This window comes from Anopheles stephensi, chromosome 3 (genome assembly GCF_013141755.1).
Source record: "Anopheles stephensi strain Indian chromosome 3, UCI_ANSTEP_V1.0, whole genome shotgun sequence".
NCBI classification, from domain to species: domain Eukaryota; kingdom Metazoa; phylum Arthropoda; class Insecta; order Diptera; family Culicidae; genus Anopheles; species Anopheles stephensi.
The window spans coordinates 47,432,490-47,459,952 of record NC_050203.1 but is presented as its reverse complement, the minus strand read 5'-3'; the positions used below and the strand labels follow the sequence as shown (position 1 = coordinate 47,459,952).

The following is a 27,463-nucleotide window of genomic DNA, read 5'->3' as shown; positions in this document are numbered from 1 at the left end:
CCGATTACTACCGAATGGTCGCGCAAGTTGGCGATTAAAACTGCAACAGCAATTCGAATGCAATAGCAAAGAAAACTGCAAAAGGTTTTGCGCGATATCAAAAGAAACAAAATATCGATTCTATTTTCAATTTGACAACATCTTGCGCATCGAACAGACCACTGCCTGCGTGCTGTCAAACTCTCTTTCGTGGGGTTGTTTATAATCGGAGATTGAATCGCTTCTGCGCTGCGCTCTCGAGTATACGCCCACGGTGTCTGTGTATCTTGCTTCATTTTCTCATCTCGGACCGGAGAGACCGAGTTCGTGCTGTTGTCCGCCGTCGTTGGTTTGTGCAATGGTAGCAATCTAGCATTCTGCTCAGCATGGCCACAAAGAACAAGTGCAATTAATCGATGGCAATCGTATCAGCGTGAATTTGGGTACACCGCCGGCAGAAAAATACGCACCAGCTACGAGCCCGGTCGCCCCGGTAGCTCCTAACGGCAATTACACACCTCTAGCTCTTCTTTTCTCTGCGTTTTGTGATCGTTTTTCCGGAGTACGGCGTGAAAAAAGAGGGCCCACAAAATTCGGTTCTGGCTGGGTGGGTTAGAGCAGTGTGCGTGCGTTTGTGTGTGTGTGTGTGGGTTGTTGGAAAAAGGACTGTGACTAGTGCGTGAGGAGGGAGGGGGGTGGTGTGTGTTGACGGGTTTTCCTAGATGCTGGGGCTAATGGTGTCGAAATGTCGGTTTCCGCGTTGCCGTAGCAACGTCGATTGATCGGTTCACGGTTTTCTCGCTTTCCTCCTTCAGTTTGTTCTTGCGCGGCGGTGTACCAGGTGCATGCTATTTGGCCGTTGTGGACGCACGTAAAGGGGAACGGTTTCCGAATGCTCGTTGGCACTGTTGCTAATATGAGTTGCTTTTTTCAGGGGGTGAAAAGTGCGTAAAAGTGTTATTTCCGCTAGTGGTAGTTTGGCATCCGCGGACGGTCGGCCAAGGAGCAGGGAATTCGCTATCTCGTGGTACGAACCCGGTGTGGAAATCGTAATCGCTGATGGACAGACGCAACTCGAGTGCTTCCAGTGTCGATAGGAGTGTTGCAATATAAATATGGCTGTTGCTGCCTGTCTGAAAGCGTCCCAGTCAACCGTCGTCTATTCGGGTCAGGCTCAGCCAACACCACTGGTAGGAATGAACGGTGGAGGAACCGGTGGTCACCTGCAAAGTCAGCTGACCCGCTCGCTGGAGCGCATTCTGGAGGATGCGCATCTTAGCGGGGAGCTGAAGCTGAGCGGACGCAAGCTAAAAGACTTCCCGAAAGCGGCTGGAAAGTATAACCTCAGCGACACGGTTATTGCAGGTGAGTTCTGTTGTACCAAATCTAACTAACTTAACTGAATAGTCAGCGCAATAGGAAGCGGAATCGCCGCGTGTATGGCCCCTAATCCCAAGCGCAAACGATAACACTACCATTTGCAATTAGAAGCAACGACAAAATCGTTAAAAATAAATTATTCCCGTGACCCAACAAGCGCTACACCGGCGCGTCGCCAGACTGGCGGATGAAAGGTCTTGAACCACGTAAGAAGTCAATATAGACGAAAACAAATGGCTGAAAAAAGCAGGAAGGATGAGATTCAGCATACTCAACATTTATTCCACTCTATTTTTACGGTGCTTTTGTTATTGAGCACCGTATAATGATGCCTATGTACATTTGCACCTCTCCCAACCAGAGATGAGACCGCTTGGTATGAAGTGGGATGTTAAGGGAAATGGTTGAAAGTACGTCCCCACAATCCATCCAAACATAACGCTAAGGAATTGTAGAAAAACGTTTTCGATTTAAAATTTTAAAGCCAGCGTTCTTCAATATATTTGGCCTAAATAAGAATCTTCTTCGTAGGTGATTTCACGCGTACCTTTAAAGACGATTTGCATGCATGCGATCTGCTAGCTGAAATCCAACCTCTGTGCGAAGAAAAACGTACAAGAAAGAGTAAAATCGATACGTGAAAAATTGGCTTTTCCTCGGTTTCCACATCGGTGCGTCCCGGCGTGGCAGGTTTGTACCGAAAAAATGAGGACATACGAAATGAGGTAGTCTGGCTTACGTAAACAGCTCTCAGCCAACCGCCCAGAGAGCTCTTGCACCGTGCCACCGGCTGCTTGTTGGTACGACCTCCTGCATGCCTTTTTCTTGCGGGACACAAGAGGGCTCGGTTGGTGGACGAAATGGACGAAACAGGAGGGACAAAATGGGTGGTTTTTTGTTGTTGTTGTTGTTTTGCTCGTCTCGTCTGCACTTAACCCTACAGTGGCGTGCCACTGGCAAAAATTTGTTCGAGGATAATAATTTTGTTGCTTGCCATCGGTGCGCAAATTATGCTACACAAACACACACACACACACACACACCTCATCTCGTGTCTTGCTCAAGGGTCAGCCATGCGTATGTGGCCATTAATGATGGTGGGTCCGACGATTTATTTCGGACACTCGGCACAAGTTGACCTAGAAGATCAATCTACCAGCGTAGCCTGAACTGCGCGTGGTTGTGTCCAATAATGTACTAGCATGATTTTCGGGGCTCATTATAGGCTTGTGGGCAACCACATCAAACATCAATGTATGAAGAAATATGAATGGTCTGAAGTGTGCAAGAAAAATGAAGTGAAACATGCTTTCAAATGTTGTGGGTTGTTGGGCTCGGCAAATGTGGGCTTGCAATTTTGTGTACAGCGCGTTAAATGCATTCAACAAATGCCGGAGCCTGTCGAAAAGAAGTACTCGTTAGGATTAATGTTTGGTGCCTTTTGAAAGTATTCTGAGACAATAGTAGATCGTAAAACGGTTTTATTTCAAACTCTGGCGTCAACGGTACAGAACGATCCGTTGGGGCAGTCGGAAGGTTATTGCTTCGACCCTTCCATTTTACAAGAACGCATTCATTTACCACAACACAAGCGCTTTACTGACGGTGGCGCAAATGGCGTTCTCACTCTCTCGCGCTACTATCAAAGTTCGTGCTTATCGCGTACAAACTGGTCGCAAAATCATTTACACTTTGGTTCGCATGTGGAGCAGAATTATGCAGGTTACTGCTGATGGCACCAACCACAAGCGTCTCGCAAACAAACACTAACGTATTTTACATTAAAAATATACAGCTTACGTTATTAAAGGCTATCATTTGTTAACTGCAATAAAGAAAGGCGACAGTACGGGACAGCTGGGTTTGTTGGGGGGTTGGTGGGCTGTACCACATTCGATGTGGTGGCCCTATTCCAGATGTCGAAACCGCTAGCCAAATGTATATTATGCGGACTAGGTTTTAAAACGAAAACTTCACATCTGTAGCGGCACTATCTGTGAACAGAAACGCGTAAGAAAGCTAGACTTAACTGTTCCAGTTCAACCTCAATGCTGCTTTTGATGGGGGGGGGGGCACAGAACTACTGTTAAATTTATGCATGACATCACCGATGGGATAGGCTTGCAAGAAAGTCGAAGGAAATGTTGCGCTTGATAATGGTGCGGAAGTCAAGGGAAATATGGTCTCACACAGCTAATTGGAATTATAGTTTTTTCGTCTAGAACAAGGAGATGTTTAACAACATCACTTCTAAGTAGCAATTAAACCTACCTTCGTTAGTTACTTGGCGTACCGAAAATGCCAATTTTGAAGTATGTTATGCAAAATGATACAAATATTATGGAGAACATAAGGGGCAGTCCGGTGGCACGGCAGGACCGGGGCTCAAATCCCATAAAATGTCCTTGAGATCATAACAAACCTTGGATCTGTTATAGCCTTTACTGGGACAAACATAGGTTGTATGTTACAACAAATAAATAAGTAGCCATAGGAAATTTGGCAGTAGAGATTGCTAGCATACTAAGTTTTGGTTCTGAATTCTGGCCGTAAAAGTTACCTAGCTTTCACAGTTGTACCTGGAGCTAAGAAGTTACTGTTACTTAGAATAGATGGGGCATCCCAGTAGTAGACTAATAGAGGAAGACACACCACTAAGTCTTCATTCTTCGGAGTCATGATGATTCGTGCCGAAACTATTGACATTTACGTCATAAATATGGCCCATTAAATGTCTTAACAAGCACAAATCCCAAAACACGTAAACGCTTTGTACATTTGGAATCATATGCAAAAGCTTTAAGGCATAAAATATTCCTATTAACGTCCGCGGAACATATTAACAGAAGAAGAAAGTGACCTAGAAAAAAATCGTTATAAACTTCCAGTCTAACCAATTGATTTGGTGAAAATCTTACTCGATCGTATATAGCTCAAAACCGCTCATCTTGATTGACTTAGTTTTTAATTTAGTGTTATGAAAGTGGAAAAAGGTGGTAAAACCACGATTAACTGATCGTGCCGTGCGGTTTTATAACCTTTCGCAGCGTTGCTAAAACCCAACTTTCTGTAGATAAGCCGCCAGCAGCGTACGCTTATGTGGTTGTATTACAAGGCATTTTCGTGCAGGGCGATAGAGTCAGATGTGTGCCTGTGGCGTACAATGCATAGGTTAGTAAAAACAATATTTACTTTAACCAAGCGATAATTCTGTACGTTGAGCTTTGTTCTTGTGTCTTGCGCGCGCTCAGTAAAGGGAGGCATGAATGAATGAGTTCCTAAGACGGTGATTGATCATCAAAGGCATTTGAAGGGTTTTTTTTGCGTTTTTGCGGGAATTCTACTTCCGCATGCTACCACCACTAGTCCAGCTTGAAATTTTCGCTTTTCTTGTGCGTGTGCATGCTTTAAGGATGGTTTCATAAGCCGTACTTCAAATTGATTTCTGCAGCCATTTGCGCCGCGATCACAATCGGAAGGGAAACCCAAATTGCTCAATTAAGCCGTGGCGCCTCTCGCCCAAGTCGATGTTAGGATTGTGCGCAATTTTATGGAGTCAATTTCGAAAAGCATTATATTTTCCCATTCGCGCTAATATATCATAATGGAAGATTAATAAGCTCTCTCAGCATTTGAAGCCGCGATCGTGGCTGCACGCAAATCGGTTTAAGTGGCGTGCTGGTTAGAGCGTACGTGTGTGATTTATGTGTCGGAAATATTCTTCCCCAATGGATCGCGAATCACACATGCGCACATACTCTTGCTCCTGGTGCAACGCAGCCTGCACAAACACACGGCTTGGCCACTGTTTTTCTTGCGCAATGAAGGGGTTCTGCAGTGGCATGATGGGGAAACTTTTCTTTTTCGGTGCATTACGGATCGATCGAAGATCATGCAGTAGTACTTTCGGTACTTTCGAAACACCGTGCTACCCGAAAAAGTTTGTCCGGTTTCATGTTTACCTCGGCGGTTGATCGACACCGGGTTTAACGGTACCGAACATTTTCACTCTCTTTCGCTAACCACAATTTTGTTACGATTAATTGAGCAATAAAAACCTATTCAGTTGCATCGAACCGTGCACACTCTACTAGTGTGGCTAGTAGCGAAGAGTTGGTTAGGTAGTACGGTCAAAATCAGAAATAGATCCATCTATGCTATCCCGATGGAAAATGGGGTAACGGAAAGCTGGGTATAAGCTACGGTCGGCCGGTGCTCGGCGCTACTCTAGATTAGATTGGCTGTGAAGGAAGGGCGATTGGTGGTGGCTTAACGTTAGGGGTTTATTATGCGCATGATTGCGCCCGGAGCTGAGTGGAGTAGTTACGGTTTTTTTTAAAGAGTTTACTTTCAATTTTGTTCAATTGAAGAAGAAGGGATAACATAATTGAGCTGCGTGATGATTATGTTCTTGTTGCTTGATACAACTCGACACGGTTATGCCAAACTAACCGAGGGATCGTTTGGTTGCCGACCACTTATAGACGCGCGTGTGAAAATATGAAAGCAATGATTAGCAAAGATCAATATTTATCTTTCTCGCCAGACGCAACCATGCGCCATGCGAAGCGATTATAGAGCGTGGAGCATTGTGTCGCCATATGTTTTGCCTCGGAGGCAATGAATCATCGTTTCGTATCGTGTCTGTGTGTGTGTGTGTGTGTGTTCGTTTGCTGATCGGTTGCATATTTTTTCATGGCCACAAATCACGCGCTTACGGTAGACAACATTTCGCGTATGTTGTGTTTACAACCCCAAAAACGAAGACAAGCGACGGAGTAGTAGTACGCCCGTCGCGCGTGGTTGGATGGATGTGTTAGAAAAGGCTTCCAGCATTGTAATACTACATGAAAACCAGCTCGAGTATTTGAGTGTGTGTGACCGTTGCGGTTGTGTAGTACGAGGGAGGGAGTACGTACTCCATTCACAAACGGTCTTTGGAATCAATGATCGTTAAATCGGGAGGCAATGGGGTGATACGCGTGTGCTTACGCTTGCGCTGAGTAACGCTACACCGCACGATCGAAACTGGCTTTTTGGAGTCGGGAAAAAGAGAAGGAAAAGAAGCAAAATTGGCGCCAGACGCATAACGTGGCTTGTTCTCTCTTGTAATAATAATGAGCTGGTTTAGATGCAAAATCTTCGTTTTGTTTCAATTTATCAAACGAAATATGCACACCAATGCACAACACAGGGTAGCATCATTTATCAGTGTTATTGTGAACATGTCATTGTGACCCCTGTTGGGTGCATGATCGTGCTTAATGCCTTGGTATGTTCTCACCAAGAAGAGCGCTCTCGTACTTGACATTGATTGTGAACGAGCGACACGAAACACATGAAGGTTCACCAACAGCGGCCAACATCGAAGGGAAACAGCGACTGCTGAAGGTTTTGCAACAGAGTTCCAATGGAGCCGTGTGTCGAGCGCTTAAATTGTATATGATCTCATAGAATGTTTCTATATGGCGCTACAGTACGATTGATCGTTGTGGCTGATAGTGGCCTTATCTGCGCGTAGGGATTTTCCATTGAAATGCGGTGTACATTGTATTCTCTGTTCCAAATATTCTAAAAACGTTGAGGTTACAATATTGTAAATCTTATCCAATTCCAATCAAATCCAATAAAATAAAATCATAGTTAAAAGCGCATGATCAAACGCTAGTTTTCGAAATAAATTGTTTGGTGCAAGATAAGCATCGATCAATATTCATGCAGCAAAATCCTATCACACCCTATAAGTGCTGTTACTTATCGCCAATGTTAGCAAACAAGATACTCGGAAAGTTTCAAGGGAAATTTGTGATAGATGCTTGGCTTAACGTGCAGTGTGTAAGTTTTCATGTACGAATGTGATAATACTTATGACTCACCTCTTATGATGCATACGTGTATGTAACGGCACGTCCAATATTTGAAACACATGATGTGAAAATGCCTTTGTTTCAGAAAAGATATACTTTGATAGGATAGCAAGGCATAGGAAGCAAAAATGCAAACTATTGCTTTAAAATTTCATACATTCACGCACATGATTTGGAATTACACAGACAAAAAAAAAATGCAAAACTGCGAAAAGTTAAAAATGTCGCCTCGAGCTGCTCGAGCAGGATGCAGATTAAATCTCGCGTGTACGCTTGTGGAATGCACAATAAACCGTTCTCGCGACGAAATGGCACGTTCCAAAACATTGGAATACGCAGAAGGAAACAACATGACGGTACGGCACACGTACGCTCTTTGCCTCTGCCTTTACTTTATTCGCATCAGCTTCTATTGTAGGTGTAATGTTTCGTTTCCTCACTTCTGGATGACGCTCACCCATCCAGCTCTAAAGTGGATGAGTGTTGAATGATTTCGCAGTAGAAAAACACCATCATCATCGTCGCGAATGAGTGTTTGCATATGGTTTTCGTAGGAAGCACGTGAGACATAGCTACAAAATTTCGTCTCGTGAAGATCTCGTCTTGTAAAAGTTGCAATGGTTTGATGGTTTTGTTATTTGTAACGTAATATAGTATGTGAAGCTATGTAACATCTTAAAAAGATACGAAAAGATTACTTTACTTTCGTTTTTGTTTTCTTCCCATTGAAGTCCAACTGCATAGTCATACCGGTCATTGATTTTTCCCATTCCATCCATGACGGTTCGTATTTCCCGGCCAAGCAGATCGATAACGGAAATTACTCTTGATTAGAATAGGTGGAAATAATTGGGGTTTGGGGTAGTCGATACATGACTGAGCAGCAGCTTAAAACTGGCCTTTTTCAATTACTTTGCAGAAGCGCAACTTGGATTATCTGGATGTGGATGAAAGCAAGTAACCGACGCACGATGAGAAAGAGAAACAATTCGTATGCAGATAACGATGTGGAAAGATAACGCATATCGCAACCGTGCCAATGCGTAGGATGATGGCAATTACTTTCTCATTGCTGGTTTCATTAGCATGGATTGATCGAAACAGAGGCAAAACAGCATGGTTAGATGAACTGGATCGGATACGGTGAGGCAGCAAAAAAGCAATGAAAAACCAATAATGCACAAGCGAAAATGTAGATCGCACACGAACGGAGATGAAAAGAAAGGTTTTAGATTATTAATTCCTTTGTAGAGTTTATCCACCGATCGACGTGAAACTTTCATAGCGATGAAGGAAGAGTAGCGTTTTGATTAGAAAGGAGGAAACTATTTGGCTCGAGTTTTTTTTTCTATTCTCGTGCATAAACATTATGCGGCATGACACATGCATAAAATATACGATAGGTGTGCAGGCAAAAAACATACCTTGATGTAGAAAACACAAAACAACACTGGATTCTATGCCACCAAATCATACCGAGAGCTTAACGGGGCCTGTGCGGGAAAGCTTTACAAAGGAAAGGAGCTGTTCCGTTCGAGTTTTCCTTCGGTTTGCCTTTATCCGTCAACACAATAGCGCGAGTACGCAAAAGGATGCAAAGTAAATGCCAGGCGTGTTCGGTTGGGGAAGCGCGTAGGATGACAGACAAAAGTCTCGCCTAACAAGCAGAGAACGCCGGTGCCAATGGCAGGCGGTTCATTGGCACGACCAGGCAGGAATGATATGAATATTTCCGGTAATATGTTCAACGCTAGGAGTCGGGTACCCAAAAAGGGCGCGGCTCCACGTGGAGCGCTGTGTGGACCGGCGCGACATCGTCTGGTTGCAGTAAACTGCCGTCATGTTGTCAATGCACCATTGCAGCACTGCGAAACCATCTCTCCGCCAAGTTATTGTATTATGTTTCCCCATTTCCTTGCCGTTCCGGATATAGTACGGAAATGGTAAAGATTGTTTTTTTCTCCTTTCTTTCTTTCAAACTGTGTGATACAATGCTGCCGACTGGCTGGCCGGCCGGTATACACCGGAAGTTATTGTTGTGTACGTGTGGCAATGATTTCGCTCTAATATTTTAATGTGTCTTACAATTTACTTTCTATCACAATGACTGCATTAAATGTTTATTTAACTTTTAAGAATCTATATAATGTAATGTGAATGAATCGATAAAAAATGTTCAAAGATGCGCATGCACAAACGCTCCTGTGCAGTAAATAAGCACGCACTATACATGTGGGATTTAATACATAGGGAAGCACGTGTTAGACTGCCCGTTAGGCCACTTGCAGTTAACATAACGTGAACTGACTGTTAAATCGTTCTTTCCGGTAACCTTTTCTAGTAACGATTGCCACATTGCGTGATATCGATAGAATAAACCTAATGAACGATCGATTATAGTGGAAGAACCATTGGAATAATGCGCTGTGACAAAAAAAAACTTTGGAATTGTTTTATTACGTTTTAAACGGACTTTTTGGCAATTGTGACTTTCCGACGTGTCTAAAAGAGAGTGGAGAAAAAGCTCAGGAAGATCACTCAGAAAATGGCCTGAAAGCAGTAGTACTGCCTATGTGTTATCTGAGCCCGTTGTGGCAAATGGATAAATATATTTATGGAAACCGAATCCAAACGGCCAACCCGTGTGTGTAACCCAATATCTGCATTGACCTTCACCAGTCCGGGAATGATTGGTATGAAGGCTGCCAGAGCGTCCCATTCCAATCGGATCGTTTGACAATTTGACAATGCCGAAATAAATCGGATTGCTCGAGGCGATCTCTGACACTTGCCTTGGTGGCTGCAGATTTCCCCCCACCAACGCCAAACAGTTTTTTACGCTTCTGGATGATGTTTGTGAATTTCATTGTGCGCCTTATACTCACCTACAGGGGCAGGGATGCGTCTGTGTGTCTGAAAGTGATGTAGTGCAACGAGTGAAAAAAGGTTTATTTATAGCAGCAGTATATCGTTTCGTGCTGGCCGTCTTTCTTTCCACGAGCGAGAAAAATCTTTCCTAGCTCCTTGGCATCATTCGGCATCATCAGTTGCACTCGGCGTTAGTTTCTTACGATGTGGTGGATGCATCTGTACTGCTGCTAGCACACGGACAGCGTCTTGTAGAGCGTGTGTGTGTGTGCGTAGTTTGGACAGTATGCTCGGACGCATGTTTTAATGCGCAGATGTAGGCGTAAGTGCATTGGCCTGGAACAAGCCAAGTCAAACATGATACGAATGCTCTAGCACACACATGTTCCAGTTTTCCGCGGATGCCGTGGGGTGTGGGATAACCGGCCCACGGTTGGTCAGTGTGGGTCGACGGTTGGGGTGTTGTCGTAATCAAAACACAATTTGTAGCTATACGCAAAGTGTTTGGTCTGGAGCATACTTTCTAGGCGTTGGCCGACCGACCGCGTTGGCGGTAGATTAGATAGCGTTTGCTCTCTAGCCGCAGTGCCACAGGAGGTGAAAAGAAAACAAACGATGAAAACATTAGTTTCGATCAAATAGTTTACAGGTGTGGTACCGAAATTTGCTACGGGCGCCTCTTAGGTTGGTGTTCCTTCACATCGTAAAGTTGAAGCTTGACAGGGATGGTGCCGTTCCTAGGTCACAATAGCCTGTAACTGATTTCTGATAATCTGCACTGAATGTCATCATATCATTTGGACACGTCAATCAGCAATATGTTGTACTAAGTTACGTTGCACATTTTATGGCGTTGTTTTATTTGTGGAACGAGTAATATCGAAGTATCAAATATTCGTATTATTATTTCCGGATCTCGCAAACGTGCTTCACTTGATGGACGGAATAATCTGCATACTTGATACAGCTCGACGCACTTGAGAATGATCTCAAAAACAACGAATGAACGCCGTAGACGAAATGGTTTGGGTTTCTTGAGCGGCAATAATGCTTCCTTCTATTCCCACGATGGAATGATGTGAGTTGTGAAGAGACCGTAAACAATCATACTTAATTAGGTTGCGGGATGCACTAATTTTGAAATTTTATAGATACGCTTCATGCATGTTGAAGAGGGCCATGTGTGAGAATGACTGTACGAATCATGTAGTCATCTAATGCTTTTGAGGAATTAATTGTAATAAGATTTGAAATAATCGTTATCTTCATGTAATTAATAAACACTGATAAATAATTTAATTTAGGTTTTTTTTGGGCATTTTTTTTCTAAGAAACATAAATTAAGCGCTTTTCAGCTTACAGTTGCTAAATATTTGAGAACGTTACATAAATTAAATAAATAATCAATGTTTGTATAGCAAAAAACCCGTTTTAACAAAGAATAGACCACATTTTTAAGATTTTACCTTACTTAAATCGGTAAAATTGCATAGTTGAGCAAGTAAGACCTTTTTTTATGGATTTGGTGACGCAGTTTAGTGTCTAAATCCTGCCTTGGATATTTTTCGATATTTTTCAATCCAAACAGAAGCCATTATAGCTTACGTTTAATGTAGTTTTCGTTAGAATAGGTCTTGAAAATCAAAACTATTGGATCAACTTTATTTATAAGATAGAAAAGTGTCTCCGGGTTCGGGATATTTCTGTTGTGCTGTGCAGTTGTGAAGGCCTCAATTTGATCTTTTTTAGTCTGTTCCTCAAAAACGACTACATCACCTACATAAGAAAGACAAAATTATTTGTATCCTAGTTCTTTATAGGAACTAGCCATCAGCCTCCTAATTCAGTTTGACTGTCCTTAAAAAACTTGTTTTCTTGATGAGGAATCATCTCCAACTGAAAAAAGACACATTTAAATAATTAATATACGTTATAAAGTTGATGAGTTCTTATATGAAAAAACTCATCATACATAAAATGATCTACTGCATTGACATGTTTAGATTTGACAACTCGAAAGGCTTCTTGGTTTAAATCATGACCGAATTTTTCGAACCATTCAAATCTTTACTCTCTAATATTCTTTTGGGACGGACGGTGTCAGAGGCGACAACAGCGCCGATCTTCGTAAGACAGGACTGGGGTTCCAATCCCACCCGTACCGTTCCCTCGAAATGAGGACTGATTATCCAACTACCTGTTATCATTAAGTCTAGTGAGCCAGAAATGGCAAGCATGACTTAAAGAGTTCGTTGTGCCAAGACGAGAGAGTGAGAGAGAGAAAGAGAGAGAGAGAGAAAGAGAGAGAGAGAAAGAGAGAGAGAGAGAAAGAGAGAGAGAGAAAGAGAGAGAGAGAAAGAGAGAGAGAGAGAAAGAGAGAGAGAGAGAGAAAGAGAGAGAGAGAATATTCTTTTTTTAATTCCGTTATTGTTTCCTTATAAATTCAGAATTTATTAAACTTTTAAGTTGAATTTGAGCACATTGAAAGTAATTTTATATTTCTTTCATTTTCATTCTTTCAATTTCGCTTATTGATTTTCCGAGTTTGGGTGTATAAAAAAGCAATAAACAAAGACAAAAATTCAGATTTTGTAAATTTGGGGTGCGGGTATAGAAAGTGGTATCAGTGTATAATGACTATTTTGGTATGGCACTAGGCACTACAACCTCGAGAGGTCTCGGCCTGCCATTTCTGGTGGCTTTCTATATGTTGATTTTACCCGAAGCAAAGTAATCAGCCCTGCGTACGGGGAGGCGGTTTGGATGGGATTAGAACCCCAGTCCTGCCGTGTGAAGACCGGTGCCGCTATCGCCTCGGCCACCGGACCGAATGACTATTTTAGTTTGCTCTTAAACCTTGAACGGTCTTGTCCTGCCATTTATTATTCCCTTATCCTTATTATCTGTTTTTCCACCATTCCACCGAGCCCCGTCCCATTGAGTGGTGATATCGAAATTAAAATGTAATTTTGCTCTCGAAACCATATTAGCCACAACCAGACAACACTCTTTGGAAACGTTGCTTTCACACTGTACAACCACCGCAAGGTTATTATGCTTGTAATCATGTGAAATCCTGTTGAGTGAAGGAAGAGAACGTGAATGCTTGTGATAAAACGAAGAAAGCGTTGATGCGTTGCGATTCTCCTTGTGGATTATTTGATCGTACGTGTTTTGAAAGTTCATAAATTAATATTAATGGGAATGCATGTGAAAGACGTCTTATTGGCTGTTGCGCATCATAACGCAACATTTGAAGTTGTGGGGGGGTGAGTGGGAGCGTCAGAAATGCAATCAAGTGTAATTAACAATTCAAAGGGTTAATTTGGTGGTGGTTCATCGTGATTACCCAGCATGGCGTAGGAAGGAATGTAGGAGATAATAACATGAATACATAATTTTGGAATATTGTTTTCACGCTCATGGACGAAGTTAAGGAAGATTCAATAATAAGACAACATGCACTTAGGATAATAGTCTTTTATCGCGACTTAAAACTTTCTTACAAAATAAGTTGTAATAAGCCCATTTATGGTTGAGATGAATTTGTCTGGTGCTATATACTTTTGGAGCATTTTTTTCCAGTTTTGCCATAAATATTATCTAGCTATGGACTGAACAGCGCTCTGTCAGCTGCAGACGTCGTTTCCCGTACCTTGTTGGCTGCTGCAACACCAGCGCATTGCACTTGATTATTCCCGAATGGAGGATGATGGTACCCGACGTTCCCCTAACGTGCGAACATTAGCCCTGCGGAATCAAGCAGTATGTTGTTGTGTGAATGATCGTTCGAGGCCCACGATTTACGCTAGGGTAGAATATAAAACGGTTTCGGAAACCAACGTTGCTAGACTAAATATCGTGTGTACTTTGCCATGTGGCCTATTACGTTGCGAACCTGTGCCACCGCGTCCCCTAGATTCGAATAAGCGGCACACAATTTGTGGTGCTTTCCGAACGAAGGGTTCGTCGTCGTTTCTTCCTGATGGCATATTCAAAAAGCAAACACAAGGGGGAAAGGATATTCGACTCACGTTCGGCTATCGCAGTAGAAAACAGTTTTCTTGAACTTGACCCACCCCACGGCAGTGCCGCAGTCTCTCACATTTATTGTGCCCTAATCTTTATGCCTGAGGGATAAACGCGACACGAAAGATGCAGTTGAAGAGGGACAATTTGTTGGTTTCTGTTAATGTGGTTGTGATGGCAAGGAACGAACACATTATGTTTGTTCTATGGCATGGCGAGGAAGTTAGAAATGAATTTTTAGTAGAATTTGATTTCAAAATATTAGACATTGATAGGACCGTTCAGTGAAATATATTTCCTTTCTGTATTTTGATAAGGTTTTCCGAACTCTGTCGTGGTAAAAAGCGATACAAAAAGTCAATCCCGAAACTGTGGCAGACCTGTTGTATTATTTGCATTATTCGCTTAAGATCGGACGATCTGCTGACCCGCTTTCTTTCCGGTACAGCATCCCCCGGGTCTTTCCCCGTACCCTGCACTACGAAATGCTTGTCATTGTTGCAGAAATTCATATGGAAGTGTGTTTGCATATCTAGCTCAACCAATTTACATTCAATGACAAACGGTGTGGGTTTGAGAACTTCCTGCGGCTATGCAATTCCAGGTCTACCACATGATGTTGTAGAGATCACTCTGAGAGCAACACGAAATTGCGACAGGGATGAAGTCATCGTGTACTGGATACATATTGAGTGAAACAGTACCGAGGGGAGGAAACATCAATTTTTTTACAATAATTATCGCAAAATACACCATACTTTACACATTCTTTACGCATTATCAAATAACCAAACATTTAAAATCCAAACTCTGTGAACTAAAATCCAAATAATTTTCTTTCTCTGTGTGCGTTTGTATAACGAAGCAGGAATGGGTTGTTTTGTAATTATATTTATTGCATGATTTTCTTACAAAGTCTTTTATTTTCAATACTTTTCTACCTATTCGGCTAATATTTTCAATGTTTACTACTTTACCGTTCCGCAAGCTATCACTGTAGTAGTAGAAGGTGTATGTTTCATTCTCGTTATACCTACGCAGAAAAATGCAATCACTATAAATTTGTCACGGTGAGAAAAATAAGATGCTAAGGACAAAAAATCAGTCACTCAAAAGAAATACTTTTGACACACGCGAATTGAAGTCGTTTACGGGATAGTAAGAGTAAAATAAGCACGCTTTTTTCACAACATTCGTAGTTGGGTTTCGTGTAGGTTGGAGCCTATCGTAGTGTGGTGGCCTAGTCATAAGAATATAAGGGTCCAATGTGCATACTTTCATTCGGTTTCTCTGGCAAGGTTTGCGCTGCGGGAATGATGGCGATGATGTCGGCAGCGTCGTTAGATGTTGCTGATGCCCGTATCGTTGCTTCGAGTAGATGTGGTCGATTTAGAGCAGCAGTGATCGAGTTTTTCGAACTCGGTCGATCGCGTTGACGGTGTGGCGGTGGTGGCCGACGACATGTTCAACATCATGTTGTAGCTGCTCTCCTTCTTGCAGAAGAACGGATAGCAGATAAAGCCCCAGTACGCGCCAGCCCCGATCAGTATGACAAACGTAACGATCGTAATGATTCCCCAGGCCGAAAGACGATGGTGGCCCGATTTAGACGAACTGGGACCCTTGGTGGCTGACGCGTCGCCGCCCTGCCCAGGATGCAGATAGCGCGGTGCGTCGTGCGGATTGCCAAGGCCAACCGGGCCATACACACCGGCACCTCGGCGCATCCCGGCACCGCTGATGCCGTAGTTGTACATGCCCGATCCTCGAGCACCGCCGCTGCTACCACTTCCTCCACCGGCACCACCGCCTCCCATTAGTCCACCGCTGGCGGCGCTAATGCCACCAAGCGTGCAGAGAACCAGGGTCACTGAAGACAACAGAAAAAACAGGTTTTGTGTTAAAGGGGAGAAGAAAAAACATGGTTGTATGGTTGGAACCCCGCTCCGGTGAACATCTCGCGGTCTCCCATGAACATCTTTACGCTAAACAAAGGATCATAATCGTCAGTCACTCTCCCACAGACGCGTTTCAGGTGTAACGCACAGAAGAATAATATACGATCGCGATCCAGGAGGTGATCACCAATACATGGGTGTGTGTGTGTGTGATGTTTGCTGTGATCCTAACACACAGACGCCTGAGAGCCTGAATTCTTTTCTCGCCGAAGTTGAAGACAAACATCCCAACCCCGGTCGGGGCAGGTAGCATACCAGGCAGGCAGGCAGCCAGACCTAATCAACGCCACCCCGTTGTTCAAGGGTACAACAAATAAGAAAAAGCAATACTTACATCCTCCGAGCAAAGCTAGGGCTGGTTGAGGTTGATGCAGCTTCATTGTCCTTGTTGTTGAACGCTTTTTATTCTTCAACTGCTTGAATGTTTTGCGCTAGTGGGATTCGAAATGCTGATAGCAATTTAAACGTTGTCTCGAACTTTGTGCCTTTCAATCAAGTCACACATGCGCGCACACACACCCGTCTTTGCCACTTTCGCATCAGGTTATAGCACTATTAGGAAGCACCTTATTAGGAGGCCGTTTGCGCGGACACGATTTATTGTACGAGGGACAAGTCCCTTCACAGTTTAACTATCTTGCGTGTACGCAAACGGAAACGAAAACATTTGTATGCACAGAACGTTGCTAAATAAAATAATTGACTTGCAGCGAGGAACACGATCACAGTGACGCAGCTCGGCGGTGTTCGCAACGTTCTTGGGGTTCTGACGGTGGTGTGTCGGTCGCGAACTAGCAGAAGAAGGGTGGCTTTTCCTACCGTGATCGGATGCGGCGTTTTTGTAGCTGCACAATTATAACTATGCCACGGTATTGCACGGAGAACTGGTGGTGCTGCAACTTATCACTTATCGCAAATATCGTTCCGCACGGTATTCACATGCTTAGCCACGGTGCTGAAACGTGTTGACGCTGTGAATTTTCGACGGAATTCGAGACGAACGACGGCACGACAGAAAAACACGCATGCTAGCGGCTCGAGATGGATGATGTTGTGCGGCCGCACCAACACCAAGCTCGCGTGCTCCCTTGTGGTTTGCACGCAGAAGACCTATGCGATGGTTGTACGCACACACACCACCTTGGGATGCTATAAAGTGCTATAATGTTATAATGCTGGAGAGAATACAACAACTATGCTATGTTCTGTTCTGGCCACCGCACGACTGCACCGAATGCTGAAAGGAGAAGCATCGGATCTGTAACTGAAAGAAGTGCATTTCGATTCTTCGGAGAGGGAAAGAAATGCAGCTTCAGAGCGGTGGTGGTGTTAGTTTGAGGTGTTCTCGTTGGCTTTGTCGTGCTGAAATATTCAACAGCATTGCATACACAGGAAATAGAGAACAAAAAGCAATGCATCGACTCTTCGTCTCTGTCTCTCGCTTTTGAGCTGGTCTAGCAACATGATCGATTGATCGCACAAGAGATGAAAGTGATGATCATGCTCTTTAAATATCGTATCTGTAACTGCACCTTGTAGATGTTGAGCTCTATGAATGAATAACTAAATTATGAATATGTTGCTGACATTGAAAATGGTGTCTTCATGATGCTGATTGGCTTAAATTCGGCACAATGACGATTTCTTTGTTAACTGATTCTCATTGATTCGTTCCAGAGGTTTGTGATTTGAGCATATGACGTAGGAAAGTGAAGTCAATTGATGTCATTGTCTGGTGATCTCGTTATTAGCATTTCACATAACCGAAAATATTACTCAACAGTAGGATGTTGCTTACTATTGCAGGGTCGATCCATAGAATGGAACTTTTGGACCACTAACGGGAATGTTTTAAATAAAATTTGCGTGTGCAATATTGCAAATCTGTAGTGAAACTTTGCAGTAAACTAATCGAATCATGCAAACAGTCAGGGTGACAGTGAAGTTTTCTAGGATTATGGAAGAAGGAACATTTCCGAAAATTTTTCGCATTAAACACTTTCAAACAGCAATACGGCCAGGCCGTTCTTTATGAATAAAAAAAAAACACTTTCAAATGTGAATGATAACGCTTGAAGATCTAAACTAATTATCCAATCGCCGTTTGTAATTTTACAGTTAAAAGCGGTTACACGCAATGGGTAGAAAAGACAACGCTGTTTGCAAAGTTTCGTAGTCGCGATGCAAATATCTTCGAGCTGTATGCAAGATTCCATTATATGATTGCATGATTCCAAAAACGATTTGCAATACTGCAATATTCATTTGAAATCCGCCAAGCCGTTCTTGTTCAATAACAAAATGGATTAAAACCCTGTACTTTAATGTTTGGTTTGTGGATAATTCATAATCGTTTTATAAATGCTTTGAAGCTTTGAGATGACTTGCAATGTAGTTAACAAATGCAAACGTTATGTTAACCTATTTCTTTTTGTTCTTTTCCGTCTCAATTTAGATTTGTCGAGGAATCGATTCTGCGAACTACCAGAAGACATCACATGTCTTGCGTTTTTAGAACGGCTTCTGGTCTACCATAACACCATCCGCTCCGTGCCGGAAACGATACGCGGACTGCACTCTCTAACTTATTTAGATTTAAGGTAAGTAGATTGCCAACCACTCGGGAATGAATAAGCGTATTGTATCGCGAACTATCAGTGTGCCATAGTCGCAACTGAAAAATCGATTAGCGTACATAAGCGATCGCTTTGTTCATGTCCTGAAACGCAACAAGATCAAAATGAGTTCAGCATGTTTAACACGTGTTTCCCACACTTTCAGAAACAATCAGCTATCAGTTTTGCCGCGCGAAATCTGTGCTCTACCTCTGCAGGTTTTACTTGTATCGAACAATCGGCTTGCGACTTTGCCCGATGAGCTAGGTCGGATGGAGAAGCTGACGGAGCTCGATGCTGCCTGCAATCAGATAACGCATCTTCCCGCGCGAATGGGCGATCTTCGCAACATGCGGTCGCTAAATTTGCGCAGCAATCAGTTGGTTTACCTGCCTCGTGATCTCACCTGCCTACAGTTGGCCTTCCTGGACATTAGTAGCAACAAGATTGCCACGTTGCCGGTAGAACTGCGACACATGACCTCGCTGGTGGATTTGGAACTTTCGAACAATCCGCTTACCTCCCCACCTGCAAGCGTAAGTAGTTGAATCGATTTCTGTTTAATGTGTAATGTGAGTAACTAATTTTAGGCTGGTTTTTTTTTTGTTACTCTCCCGCTACAGCTCTGTGTGCGTGGATTGGTGCATGTCTTCAAGTATTTGGAAACGATAGCCTCACGAGAGGAAAAATCCAAGACGGGTGTCGATGGCCATGCAACGCTGCGGCGAACAGCTCTTTCGGCGAAGAATTCCAGCAGCTGCTTGCTCGATAGCCAACAGCGGAATCGGAGGGCACACGTCGACTCCGGATATTGCACTAGCGATGGTGGCTTCGAGGGTAAGCGATGGATGCATGACGAAGATGCGCACAATTCCACCACCAGTTCAACGGCAAAATGGTCCCCTATTCCTCTGCACTCGGGTTTCACGGTTATGCCACGCAACGGTAGTAGTAACCATAACACTACTTCTAATCCGTCCTCAGGTGGGCCACAGGCCGCGCTGATATCTCATGCAATCCATGGTGGTTCAAATGATCCGACCGTGGACGGTACTACTGGCAGCAATAATGATGTATGTTGGGAAGAAGAATTCCGAAAGAATGCGGCATTTCAGGAGCATCATCCCGACCGTAAACCGTTATCGAATAACAATAGGTAAGCAGGAGCGTACATTCGTGTTTACAGAAGTATGCTTATTTTATCCGATCACCTGTTTGCTTTTATTCCTTCAGTAACGATATATCGCCCGAAGGAGATATCACACCCGATGGCACAAAGACGGATGACAAAGGCCGCACACTATCCAACTATCAGACGTACCGCGAGTACAAGGAAGCTTTGCGTCAGCAGCGTAATCTCGACTCTGTGTATCGGTCCAAAGATCAGCCACTCACACCGGACAGTGCGGGATCAGCGACGGACTCGCCGGTTAGCAACGTTTCTCCCTACACAAAATCAATCTCGTCCTCCTCAGTTTACAGCAGCAGCAGCCAAAGCTCGCCCGTATCGCCGCATCACACGACAGGCGTTCAAAAGCTTAACCAAATCAATGCAAATCCGAACGGCATCTACAATGCGACCGGTGCAACTGGTACGCACTCCAGCCCATTGCTATCGCCAAATCGTAATGGTAGTCAAGCTTCTACCATAGAGGACAGTGCTGGCGGAACACCGAATAAACGACCGGTACAAAAGGTCATACCGTCGCGCAATATTGGGTCATCCCATCACACTCACTCACCTACCCATTTGAATGGCAATTCGTCGGGTTCAGCGAGTGTTTCGAATGGTAAAATTCCGCTGGCAAACGGTGCCGGGAAAGGATCGTTGTCTTCGCCAAATGGAAGCGCTAGCAATGAGTACGCATACGTAAAACCAAACAGTCCGTGCAAGTCCACGAGTGGTGCTTTGACGCACAACAATGTTCCTCCCTCGTCAATACCAAAACCAACGGCAGCAAATGGTGCAGCAGGATTGGGCTCACCGGTGCTAGCTGGAGGCAGTCAGAAACCCTTGACCGCGACAGTAGGCTACGTAAACAACGCTAAACCGGGGCAGAAAACGAACAAGTAAGTATGCCGAGCGGACAGGGCAACTAAACCGTAACTACTTGGTGTGCTTTGATGATTGACGTTAAATTAATGTTCGCACTTTTAGGACTGTCTCTTGGAACCGCGACGTGCCTACCGAAAAGTTGAGTTTCACCATGCGACGAGAGTTCGACAAGCAGAAAGAGGAAACAGAACTTATTGAGCAGCTGAGGCAAATAATTGAAACTCGCCTAAAAATGTCACTCCCGCAAGACATTGCGCCCGCATTGATGGATGGTGTCGTGCTGTGTCACCTGGCAAATCTTGTTCGGCCGCGATCGGTTGGAAGCATTCATGTACCATCTTCAGCTGTGGTAAGCTACGAAACGACCAAGTTGTGTTTAATTAGAGCCACCGTAACACGCGCTGTTGCCCTTAAATTTTAGCCCAAACTAACCATGGCCCGCTGTCGGAGAAATGTGGACTATTTTCTTGACGCCTGTCGCAAAATAGGAGTAGACGAGGTGAGTGCTTTCGATCGTCTGAATGAAGTACATTCTTTATTTGATCGTAACTTATTTTGCTTGGTAACACTTGAGAAACTATGGCTATCGGTGGTACCTTTTCTGGGGGGTTGGTTTCAAAGCTGTCCGCTCCTAGTTTCGTGTTTCAAATGGTTCATTCACTGTTCCGATGATTCGTTCGTACAACTCTTGCTTTGTTTGGTTTTAGAACACGTTTCTGCTGCTCTTTATTTTCCACGATTGGTTATTGCGTCTAATAAATCTTTAAGTTCTACACATGATCCTACATTGTACATACCGCTGTACCCGGAACTTAACTATTTGAATATCTATTTAAAGTGAACAGAAAAATCTCCCATTTCTACTAAATTGAATAACGCGCTGGCAAGTGAGGCGTAATTCGTGTACTATCAAATTGTTTGCAAATGCAAGGTCCACGCGGATTATCATTATTTGCTACTAATAATACGATAAGCGGTCCATCCTGTTCTTACAAAATGTGTAGTCAAGTTATTGGGTGTAAGGATAACCACAAATGACTCCCAACGGCATTAACTTTAGTTATAATATAAAAAAGAGAACCCATTACCGTAAGCGTAAATTACATGAAAAAAGCGTGTAAAGTAGAAAAAAATCAAATATTTAGTTGTTCATGGATGCAGATTTGTTGCATTCGTAGTGTTCTTAGTGCGCTTGAAGAAATATTTAGTTAAGAGCGAGCAAAGCAAGCAAACCAATAATTTGGAGACTCTGTTACTATCCTATCTCTCTTTCCAATGCGGGCTAAATGTTTAGATATGATTGTAAATACTCTGTATGTACATAACCGTAATCAATAGTGAAAGCGAACAATGCCAGAGGCGCCAAAGAACGGAAGAAGGTGGAAGCGATTGAGTCGCTGCTTTTGGCACTTTTAGCCCAAACTAGCCAACGGACAAAGCAAACTAGATATAGATATTTGTTCTACCACACTCCAAGCAGAACAGGCGTCAACGCGCACTAACTTTCTTCTCTCTCTATCCTGTTGCTATTGGTGTTGGTTGCAGGAGTTGATTTGCTCCTGTCAGGACATCGTTCCATCAACCATGGCCGAACCCCCATTGGAGGATAGCGATCGGAATGCGAAAGATGATGTGGACGGACGTGGATCGCAGGAAGCAAGTCTTACACCAAGACCTCCTAATCCGTTGGCGATGTATCGAACGATAGCGGCTTTGCTGAGCATGCCACCGGTTGCGAGCGCATTCGTATCACCGCCCTCACCGTCGGCCATTGGTTTGCTTCGTCGTCCGCGATCACCACCGCCGCCGCCGCCGCCGACGCCGCCGCTGCTGCTGCTGCCACCAGCATCAGTCGTAACAGCTGCTGCAACCAACACCAACAGCTCAGCAGAGCCAGAGAAAAATTTAAATTGCGACCCAAGGGCGGCAACGCATGATTTATCCTCGCTAGGTACCGTAGAACCGCAGAGCTTGCGAATTGTCACTGACTATGCCTCTGCCGGTGAGATTCTCGACTACGCTTGCGTGTACAGCCAAAACTCGCAGCACGCTAGCGAGGATCACAGGAATGTCCCGGTGACATTGGATCTTCCCAAAGGCAATGCAAAACCAACCAGAAAGCGAAAGTTTCCTTCCTCACGAACCAATCGCCGAAATCATAGTTCAAACGACGTACAGTCAAACCTAAACGAAATTATTGAGGAATGCGAATATGACAGTGACATTGGCAAATTTCGCTGTCGCACTGCCGACAATGCTCAGGATTACGACGACTCGGAAACGAGCCTCACTTCCTGCGACGACGATCAGAGCGGTGCTGTTTCGGTTGGAGGTGATGAAAATGGAGATGCATTTACACCGACCAACGCTCAGTCCCCTGCGTCGTTGAGCGATTGCTTAGTTCGCCGGCATGTGCCATCGAACGATCTGGACACTCCAGTCATGGGGTTAAAGGCTTTAAAGCCCGACACGAATGGAAGCGAAAATTTTAACATTGTCCAAAGCGACATCGATTTCGGGCATGCTAAAGAGCACAAGGTGGTCACTAAGCGGATCGAGTTTTTCGAAAATGCCGCCTCGCCGGGTAGGAAAATTCTGAACTGTGAAACGCAAACACAGGCAAGCGTAACAAGCGTTGGGGTTTGCACAACACCGGAGCACGGGATCGTTGATAAACAGGCGCTTGCAGCCGAGGAAAACAATACACCGATTGGTGAAATCGTCGATTCGCTTCGCCTTCGACCCGAACCCAAGCATCCAGTGATGGAAACGGTCCTGTGCTTAGGAACTTTCCTGTTTACGGTTATTTACCTTTACCTCTATCCGTTGTAATAATGCTTACTTACGAATCCCTTTTTTAATGTGTTCTCATCAAACGAATCTGTTAACATTTTCTTGTCCCTTTGAAACAATCGTTTTATTATTTAAAAAATAGTCATTTGTAAAGTTTTTCCACGTGCGCTTACATGTGAAATGCATCACTTCTACTGGAAAGATCAGGATTTAAAGCATTTTTATTGCAACACGATTACAATGTCCACCAGTTTAATTTATATTCACAAACATTAATGATTTCTGTTCTCCCTTCGAAGCTAAGCGTTCTGTTCCATCTTGAAGATGGTTTAATTGGAAGTTAGTTTAGCGTTTAATGTGCTATACGCTGCGATGGTAAGTGATCATATTCGAGCAATCGAGAAAAGTACATCACCTATTTCGCCAATGAAAAGCTTCATCTGATGCATCTACACATTTGTTGTCACGCATAATACATACTAGTATACATTGAGCATTCGTACTGTAGAATAAACAATGCGTTTGAATTTTGAAATGCTATGTTAATCGTGGAAACACTCGTTTGAGTTGAGGAGCCAATCATTACTCTCGGAAACCGTGCAACACACAGAGAGTGGCTAGTGACGCATTTCATTATGCTTTTAATTTTAATTTTGAAGAGGCTTTACCGTTTACGTTGCTGTTTTGTGTTTTCTGCGCATTATTTATTGAAAAATCCAAATGTCCACACACAAGGCGCGTTACTTATTTATGAGTTAAGCTTTCGAATGAGGTTCTTTCGAGGATACAGTGTTGGATAATGTTCTTTGTAGTGGACAGAACTTGTCGTAGCTTGATAGTGCCACGGGCAAAGTGAACAATCAATAATCAAAAGATGAAAAGTTACTACTACTTAAACACACCATGGTGGCTAAAAGGCATGTTGAACATGTACGTTAGTGACTTAGAAAAGAAAACAGGAACAAACTATACTGCACACACATGGGTAAGAGGAAGTAATGAACACATAAGAGTTGCCTTAAAATAAATGAAACGTTAAGAAAGTAATGCACCCGCAGAGGATGTATGTGTGCGGCTAGAAATTAGTGCTTTTTCTCAGTGAATCAAACCAATCTCAGTTTTTTCCCCAGTTTCATTTGTTTAGTAAAAAAAAGTATTTATCAGGCCGCTAAGAAATGTTTAAATTATCGTCCGCCTTCTAGGCTCTTTGCTCTGTACGAAACATTAGCTTAGTGATTATTGTTTTAAGCAAGATGGATAAGTATCTAGTGAATAATTGAACACATTCCCTTACGTTACGTACTACCATGATTTCCAAACGTTTTAAAATCTCATTACCAAATATTGAAAGTTCAAATGATATATTTTTTCTACGTATTATGTACTCTAGTACTTACTTTGGGGCGGATCTTAAATGTAAGGTTTATTAAGTATATTTAATTTTGTCTGGATTTTTTTGTATTATCTTTATTTTACACTGCTAAGAATGATTTACCTGTTTATTTGACTTTAAGTTTAGAGCTATATTTTCGAGCAACCTTTTTAGATGTAACATTGACAGGCGGTCGTCTATTTACAATTAATAACACACCAAAGGGACTTTCATGGAATGGAACCATTGATGAGATGTAACCTAAACCAACCGACGGCTGGAGAATGTAGAACACAAAAAGCACCAATTGAAATCCATTTCTAGGACAATAGTTTGAACAGTTAAATGAACAGGCCCTTCCACCATTTCTTGAAAACGAAAGCGGTTGCAAAGGAATGTTCTCTACACAGTTGTTGAATGTCAACCGATGCAGATGGAACATTGAATAACTTTTAATATTCCTATATATTCCTATTCCAAGATGAGACAGCTATTAGTAGAAGAGTGGTGTAGCAGTGAAGCAAAAGCACATGCCTACCGATAACAATTTGCTTGGCAAAGTTTAGAACTGTTTTGGAAATTGCGTTAACAAACATTACATTACATTGATTGAGATTCCGAGAAAAGTGTGCTTATATTCCTTCGTTCATTCCGTATTTTTTTGCACCATACTTAATCAATCTTATGCCTTAGGGAACCTTACACGAGGCTTCACAAGCGTGTGAACAGCAATACTACGACTACAGATCGTAACCAGGAAAACTACTGTCTTGGACTATTCAGCTATCATAAACCCAGACGCTACGCAAGACTGCTAATTTTATTACCAAAATCGTTGAATCGTTTTTCATGTCTAACACGTATCGCTTGTCTAACAAAATTATTATTAATGTATCAACAGAAGAAAAGCATTATCACGCTTACACCCATACGATGCTGCGTTCTCATGAGACGACTTTCTATTGATTGCCGTTTGCGCTTGAGTTGATGCAAAACCAATAAAAACGATATATCTTACGTGTATGCGTTTGGCCGGTTAGAGTTTTGTTTTATTTTTGAGTTTTTTTTTGTGAACAGAATGGATATGGTGCAGAGCGTTCTTATGTATGATGTTTCGTACCCGTTACTATCTTTGTAGAATCTTCTGTGCTGTGCTGCAGACGTGCTCGAGGGTCGTGGAATTGTGCAGGTGGCCATAACTGTGGTGGAACTGTTGAAATTCCACAATCCTGCCTCGAACGTTCGTTCACCGACGCGCAGTATGTATGCAATAGGGAGCAGCTACAATAGTGGCGGAAGCAGTGGCAGCAGCAGTAGTAGCAGCAGCACCACCACCACCAATGGTTCCAACGGGCCGAAATCGAGCCCCTCCACGTCGTCCCTGTCGTCTCCAGTCGGTGGCAACGGTACATGAGATCCGGACAATAATAATCCACCATCACCCGTTGATTCACCTTCCAGGCGAACCGTGGCAAGCCCTTTGATGTCCATCGCCGGCGGAAGGCTGTCAACGGTTGATGATGAGATTTGGAGAATTTAGAACGTTTTTGTGTTGTTAAGCACAGCAATTTCAGCTTATCAGTTCATTTGTGTTTAGAAAAAAATCATAGGTTCGGCTATGTTAATAATTTACCGTGTACATACTTGGTTCCGACTGTAGACGGGTGGATCTGTGAACCGATTTCTGTTGAGTAGTAATTGGGTTAATTGACAATATTTATCAAAACTACACTAATTTATTCGTTTGATCCCTGTCGAGATCTTAAAACAGATCCCAAATCAAATAAGCAATACGTGACGGCATGCGGGCCATTATTATCCAAACATGACAGACCCATCCTCATCATTCATGATCATGCACACTGTGGGAAATGAATGTGGCGAATGGTGCAATCCGTACACAGGATGCTTTCGTCATCCTACCGAGCACCGAGCGGGCTCAAAGTAACTGAAGATGGAGTTTAAGTAAGTAGGTTTACAACAGATGCCATTATAGTGTGTAGCGGAACGGAGGCAAACCTCCAGGCGGGACTGAGCACATTTTGCAAAGTTTGTCTAATTAACGGATTTGCCAAGGAATACGGGAATACAACTGTTCTGTGAACGGTGATTGTAGCATCATCAAAAGTTTTAGACTTGCTAGCTTGTGGTTGTAGTGACTTGACACAGAGACGGATTATGGAGCGGATATCGCCGCGAGAACTTTTGGTAATATATTGGTAAGACTTTTTTGTTCTCTAGACTGTCAGGTTTCTCAACTAGTATATCGATGGCCGTGCGTGATTTCTATGATAGCAGGACAAATGCCAATCAGCATGTGGTGTGGCATGAAACTGACTAGTTTCCAGGGTAAACTGATTCGTGAGATTTGAATGTGTATTTTATACGTAGGGCATACATAGTATTAACGATTTTATCTCGTCAAATTTCGAACGCAATACACAAGCATACTTGTAACCTTCAAGAACTAAGTAATACGCAATAAAATTCATACAATAATCTGAAGTGCCACGATTTTGCTTCTTATGAAATCGTGGTAAATACAA

General features: G+C 43.2%; 2 protein-coding genes across 9 annotated transcripts; one reads left to right on the top strand and one right to left on the bottom strand.

The window, feature by feature from the left end:
• Positions 1–191: 191 nt before the first annotated feature.
• On the top strand, positions 192–27,463 carry LOC118511218 (leucine-rich repeat and calponin homology domain-containing protein). 8 transcript variants are annotated; one of them, XM_036054036.1, is made up of 10 exons: positions 194–340; positions 914–1,344; positions 18,537–18,681; positions 18,863–19,232; positions 19,320–19,533; positions 19,681–19,852; positions 19,930–20,766; positions 20,855–21,101; positions 21,174–21,251; positions 22,298–25,940. In XM_036054036.1, exons 2-10 carry the CDS (start codon positions 1,095–1,097, stop codon positions 23,582–23,584), a joined length of 3,600 nt encoding a protein of 1,199 aa, XP_035909929.1. In that variant the 5' UTR covers positions 194–340; positions 914–1,094; the 3' UTR covers positions 23,585–25,940. The 8 variants fall into 8 exon arrangements, with proteins under 8 accessions (XP_035909926.1, XP_035909929.1, XP_035909930.1 ...); XM_036054038.1 differs by lacking the exon at positions 22,298–25,940 and adding an exon at positions 26,056–27,422 and having other exon boundaries at positions 195–340; XM_036054039.1 differs by lacking the exons at positions 194–340; positions 22,298–25,940 and adding exons at positions 347–586; positions 26,056–27,422.
• LOC118511219 (putative glycine-rich cell wall structural protein 1) lies at positions 14,995–17,189 on the bottom strand. The gene is made up of 2 exons (XM_036054041.1): positions 16,416–17,189; positions 14,995–15,993 (listed from the first exon to the last, which is right to left on the bottom strand). The coding sequence occupies exons 1-2, from the start codon at positions 16,459–16,461 to the stop codon at positions 15,464–15,466; spliced, it is 576 nt and encodes a 191-aa protein (XP_035909934.1). The 5' UTR covers positions 16,462–17,189; the 3' UTR covers positions 14,995–15,463.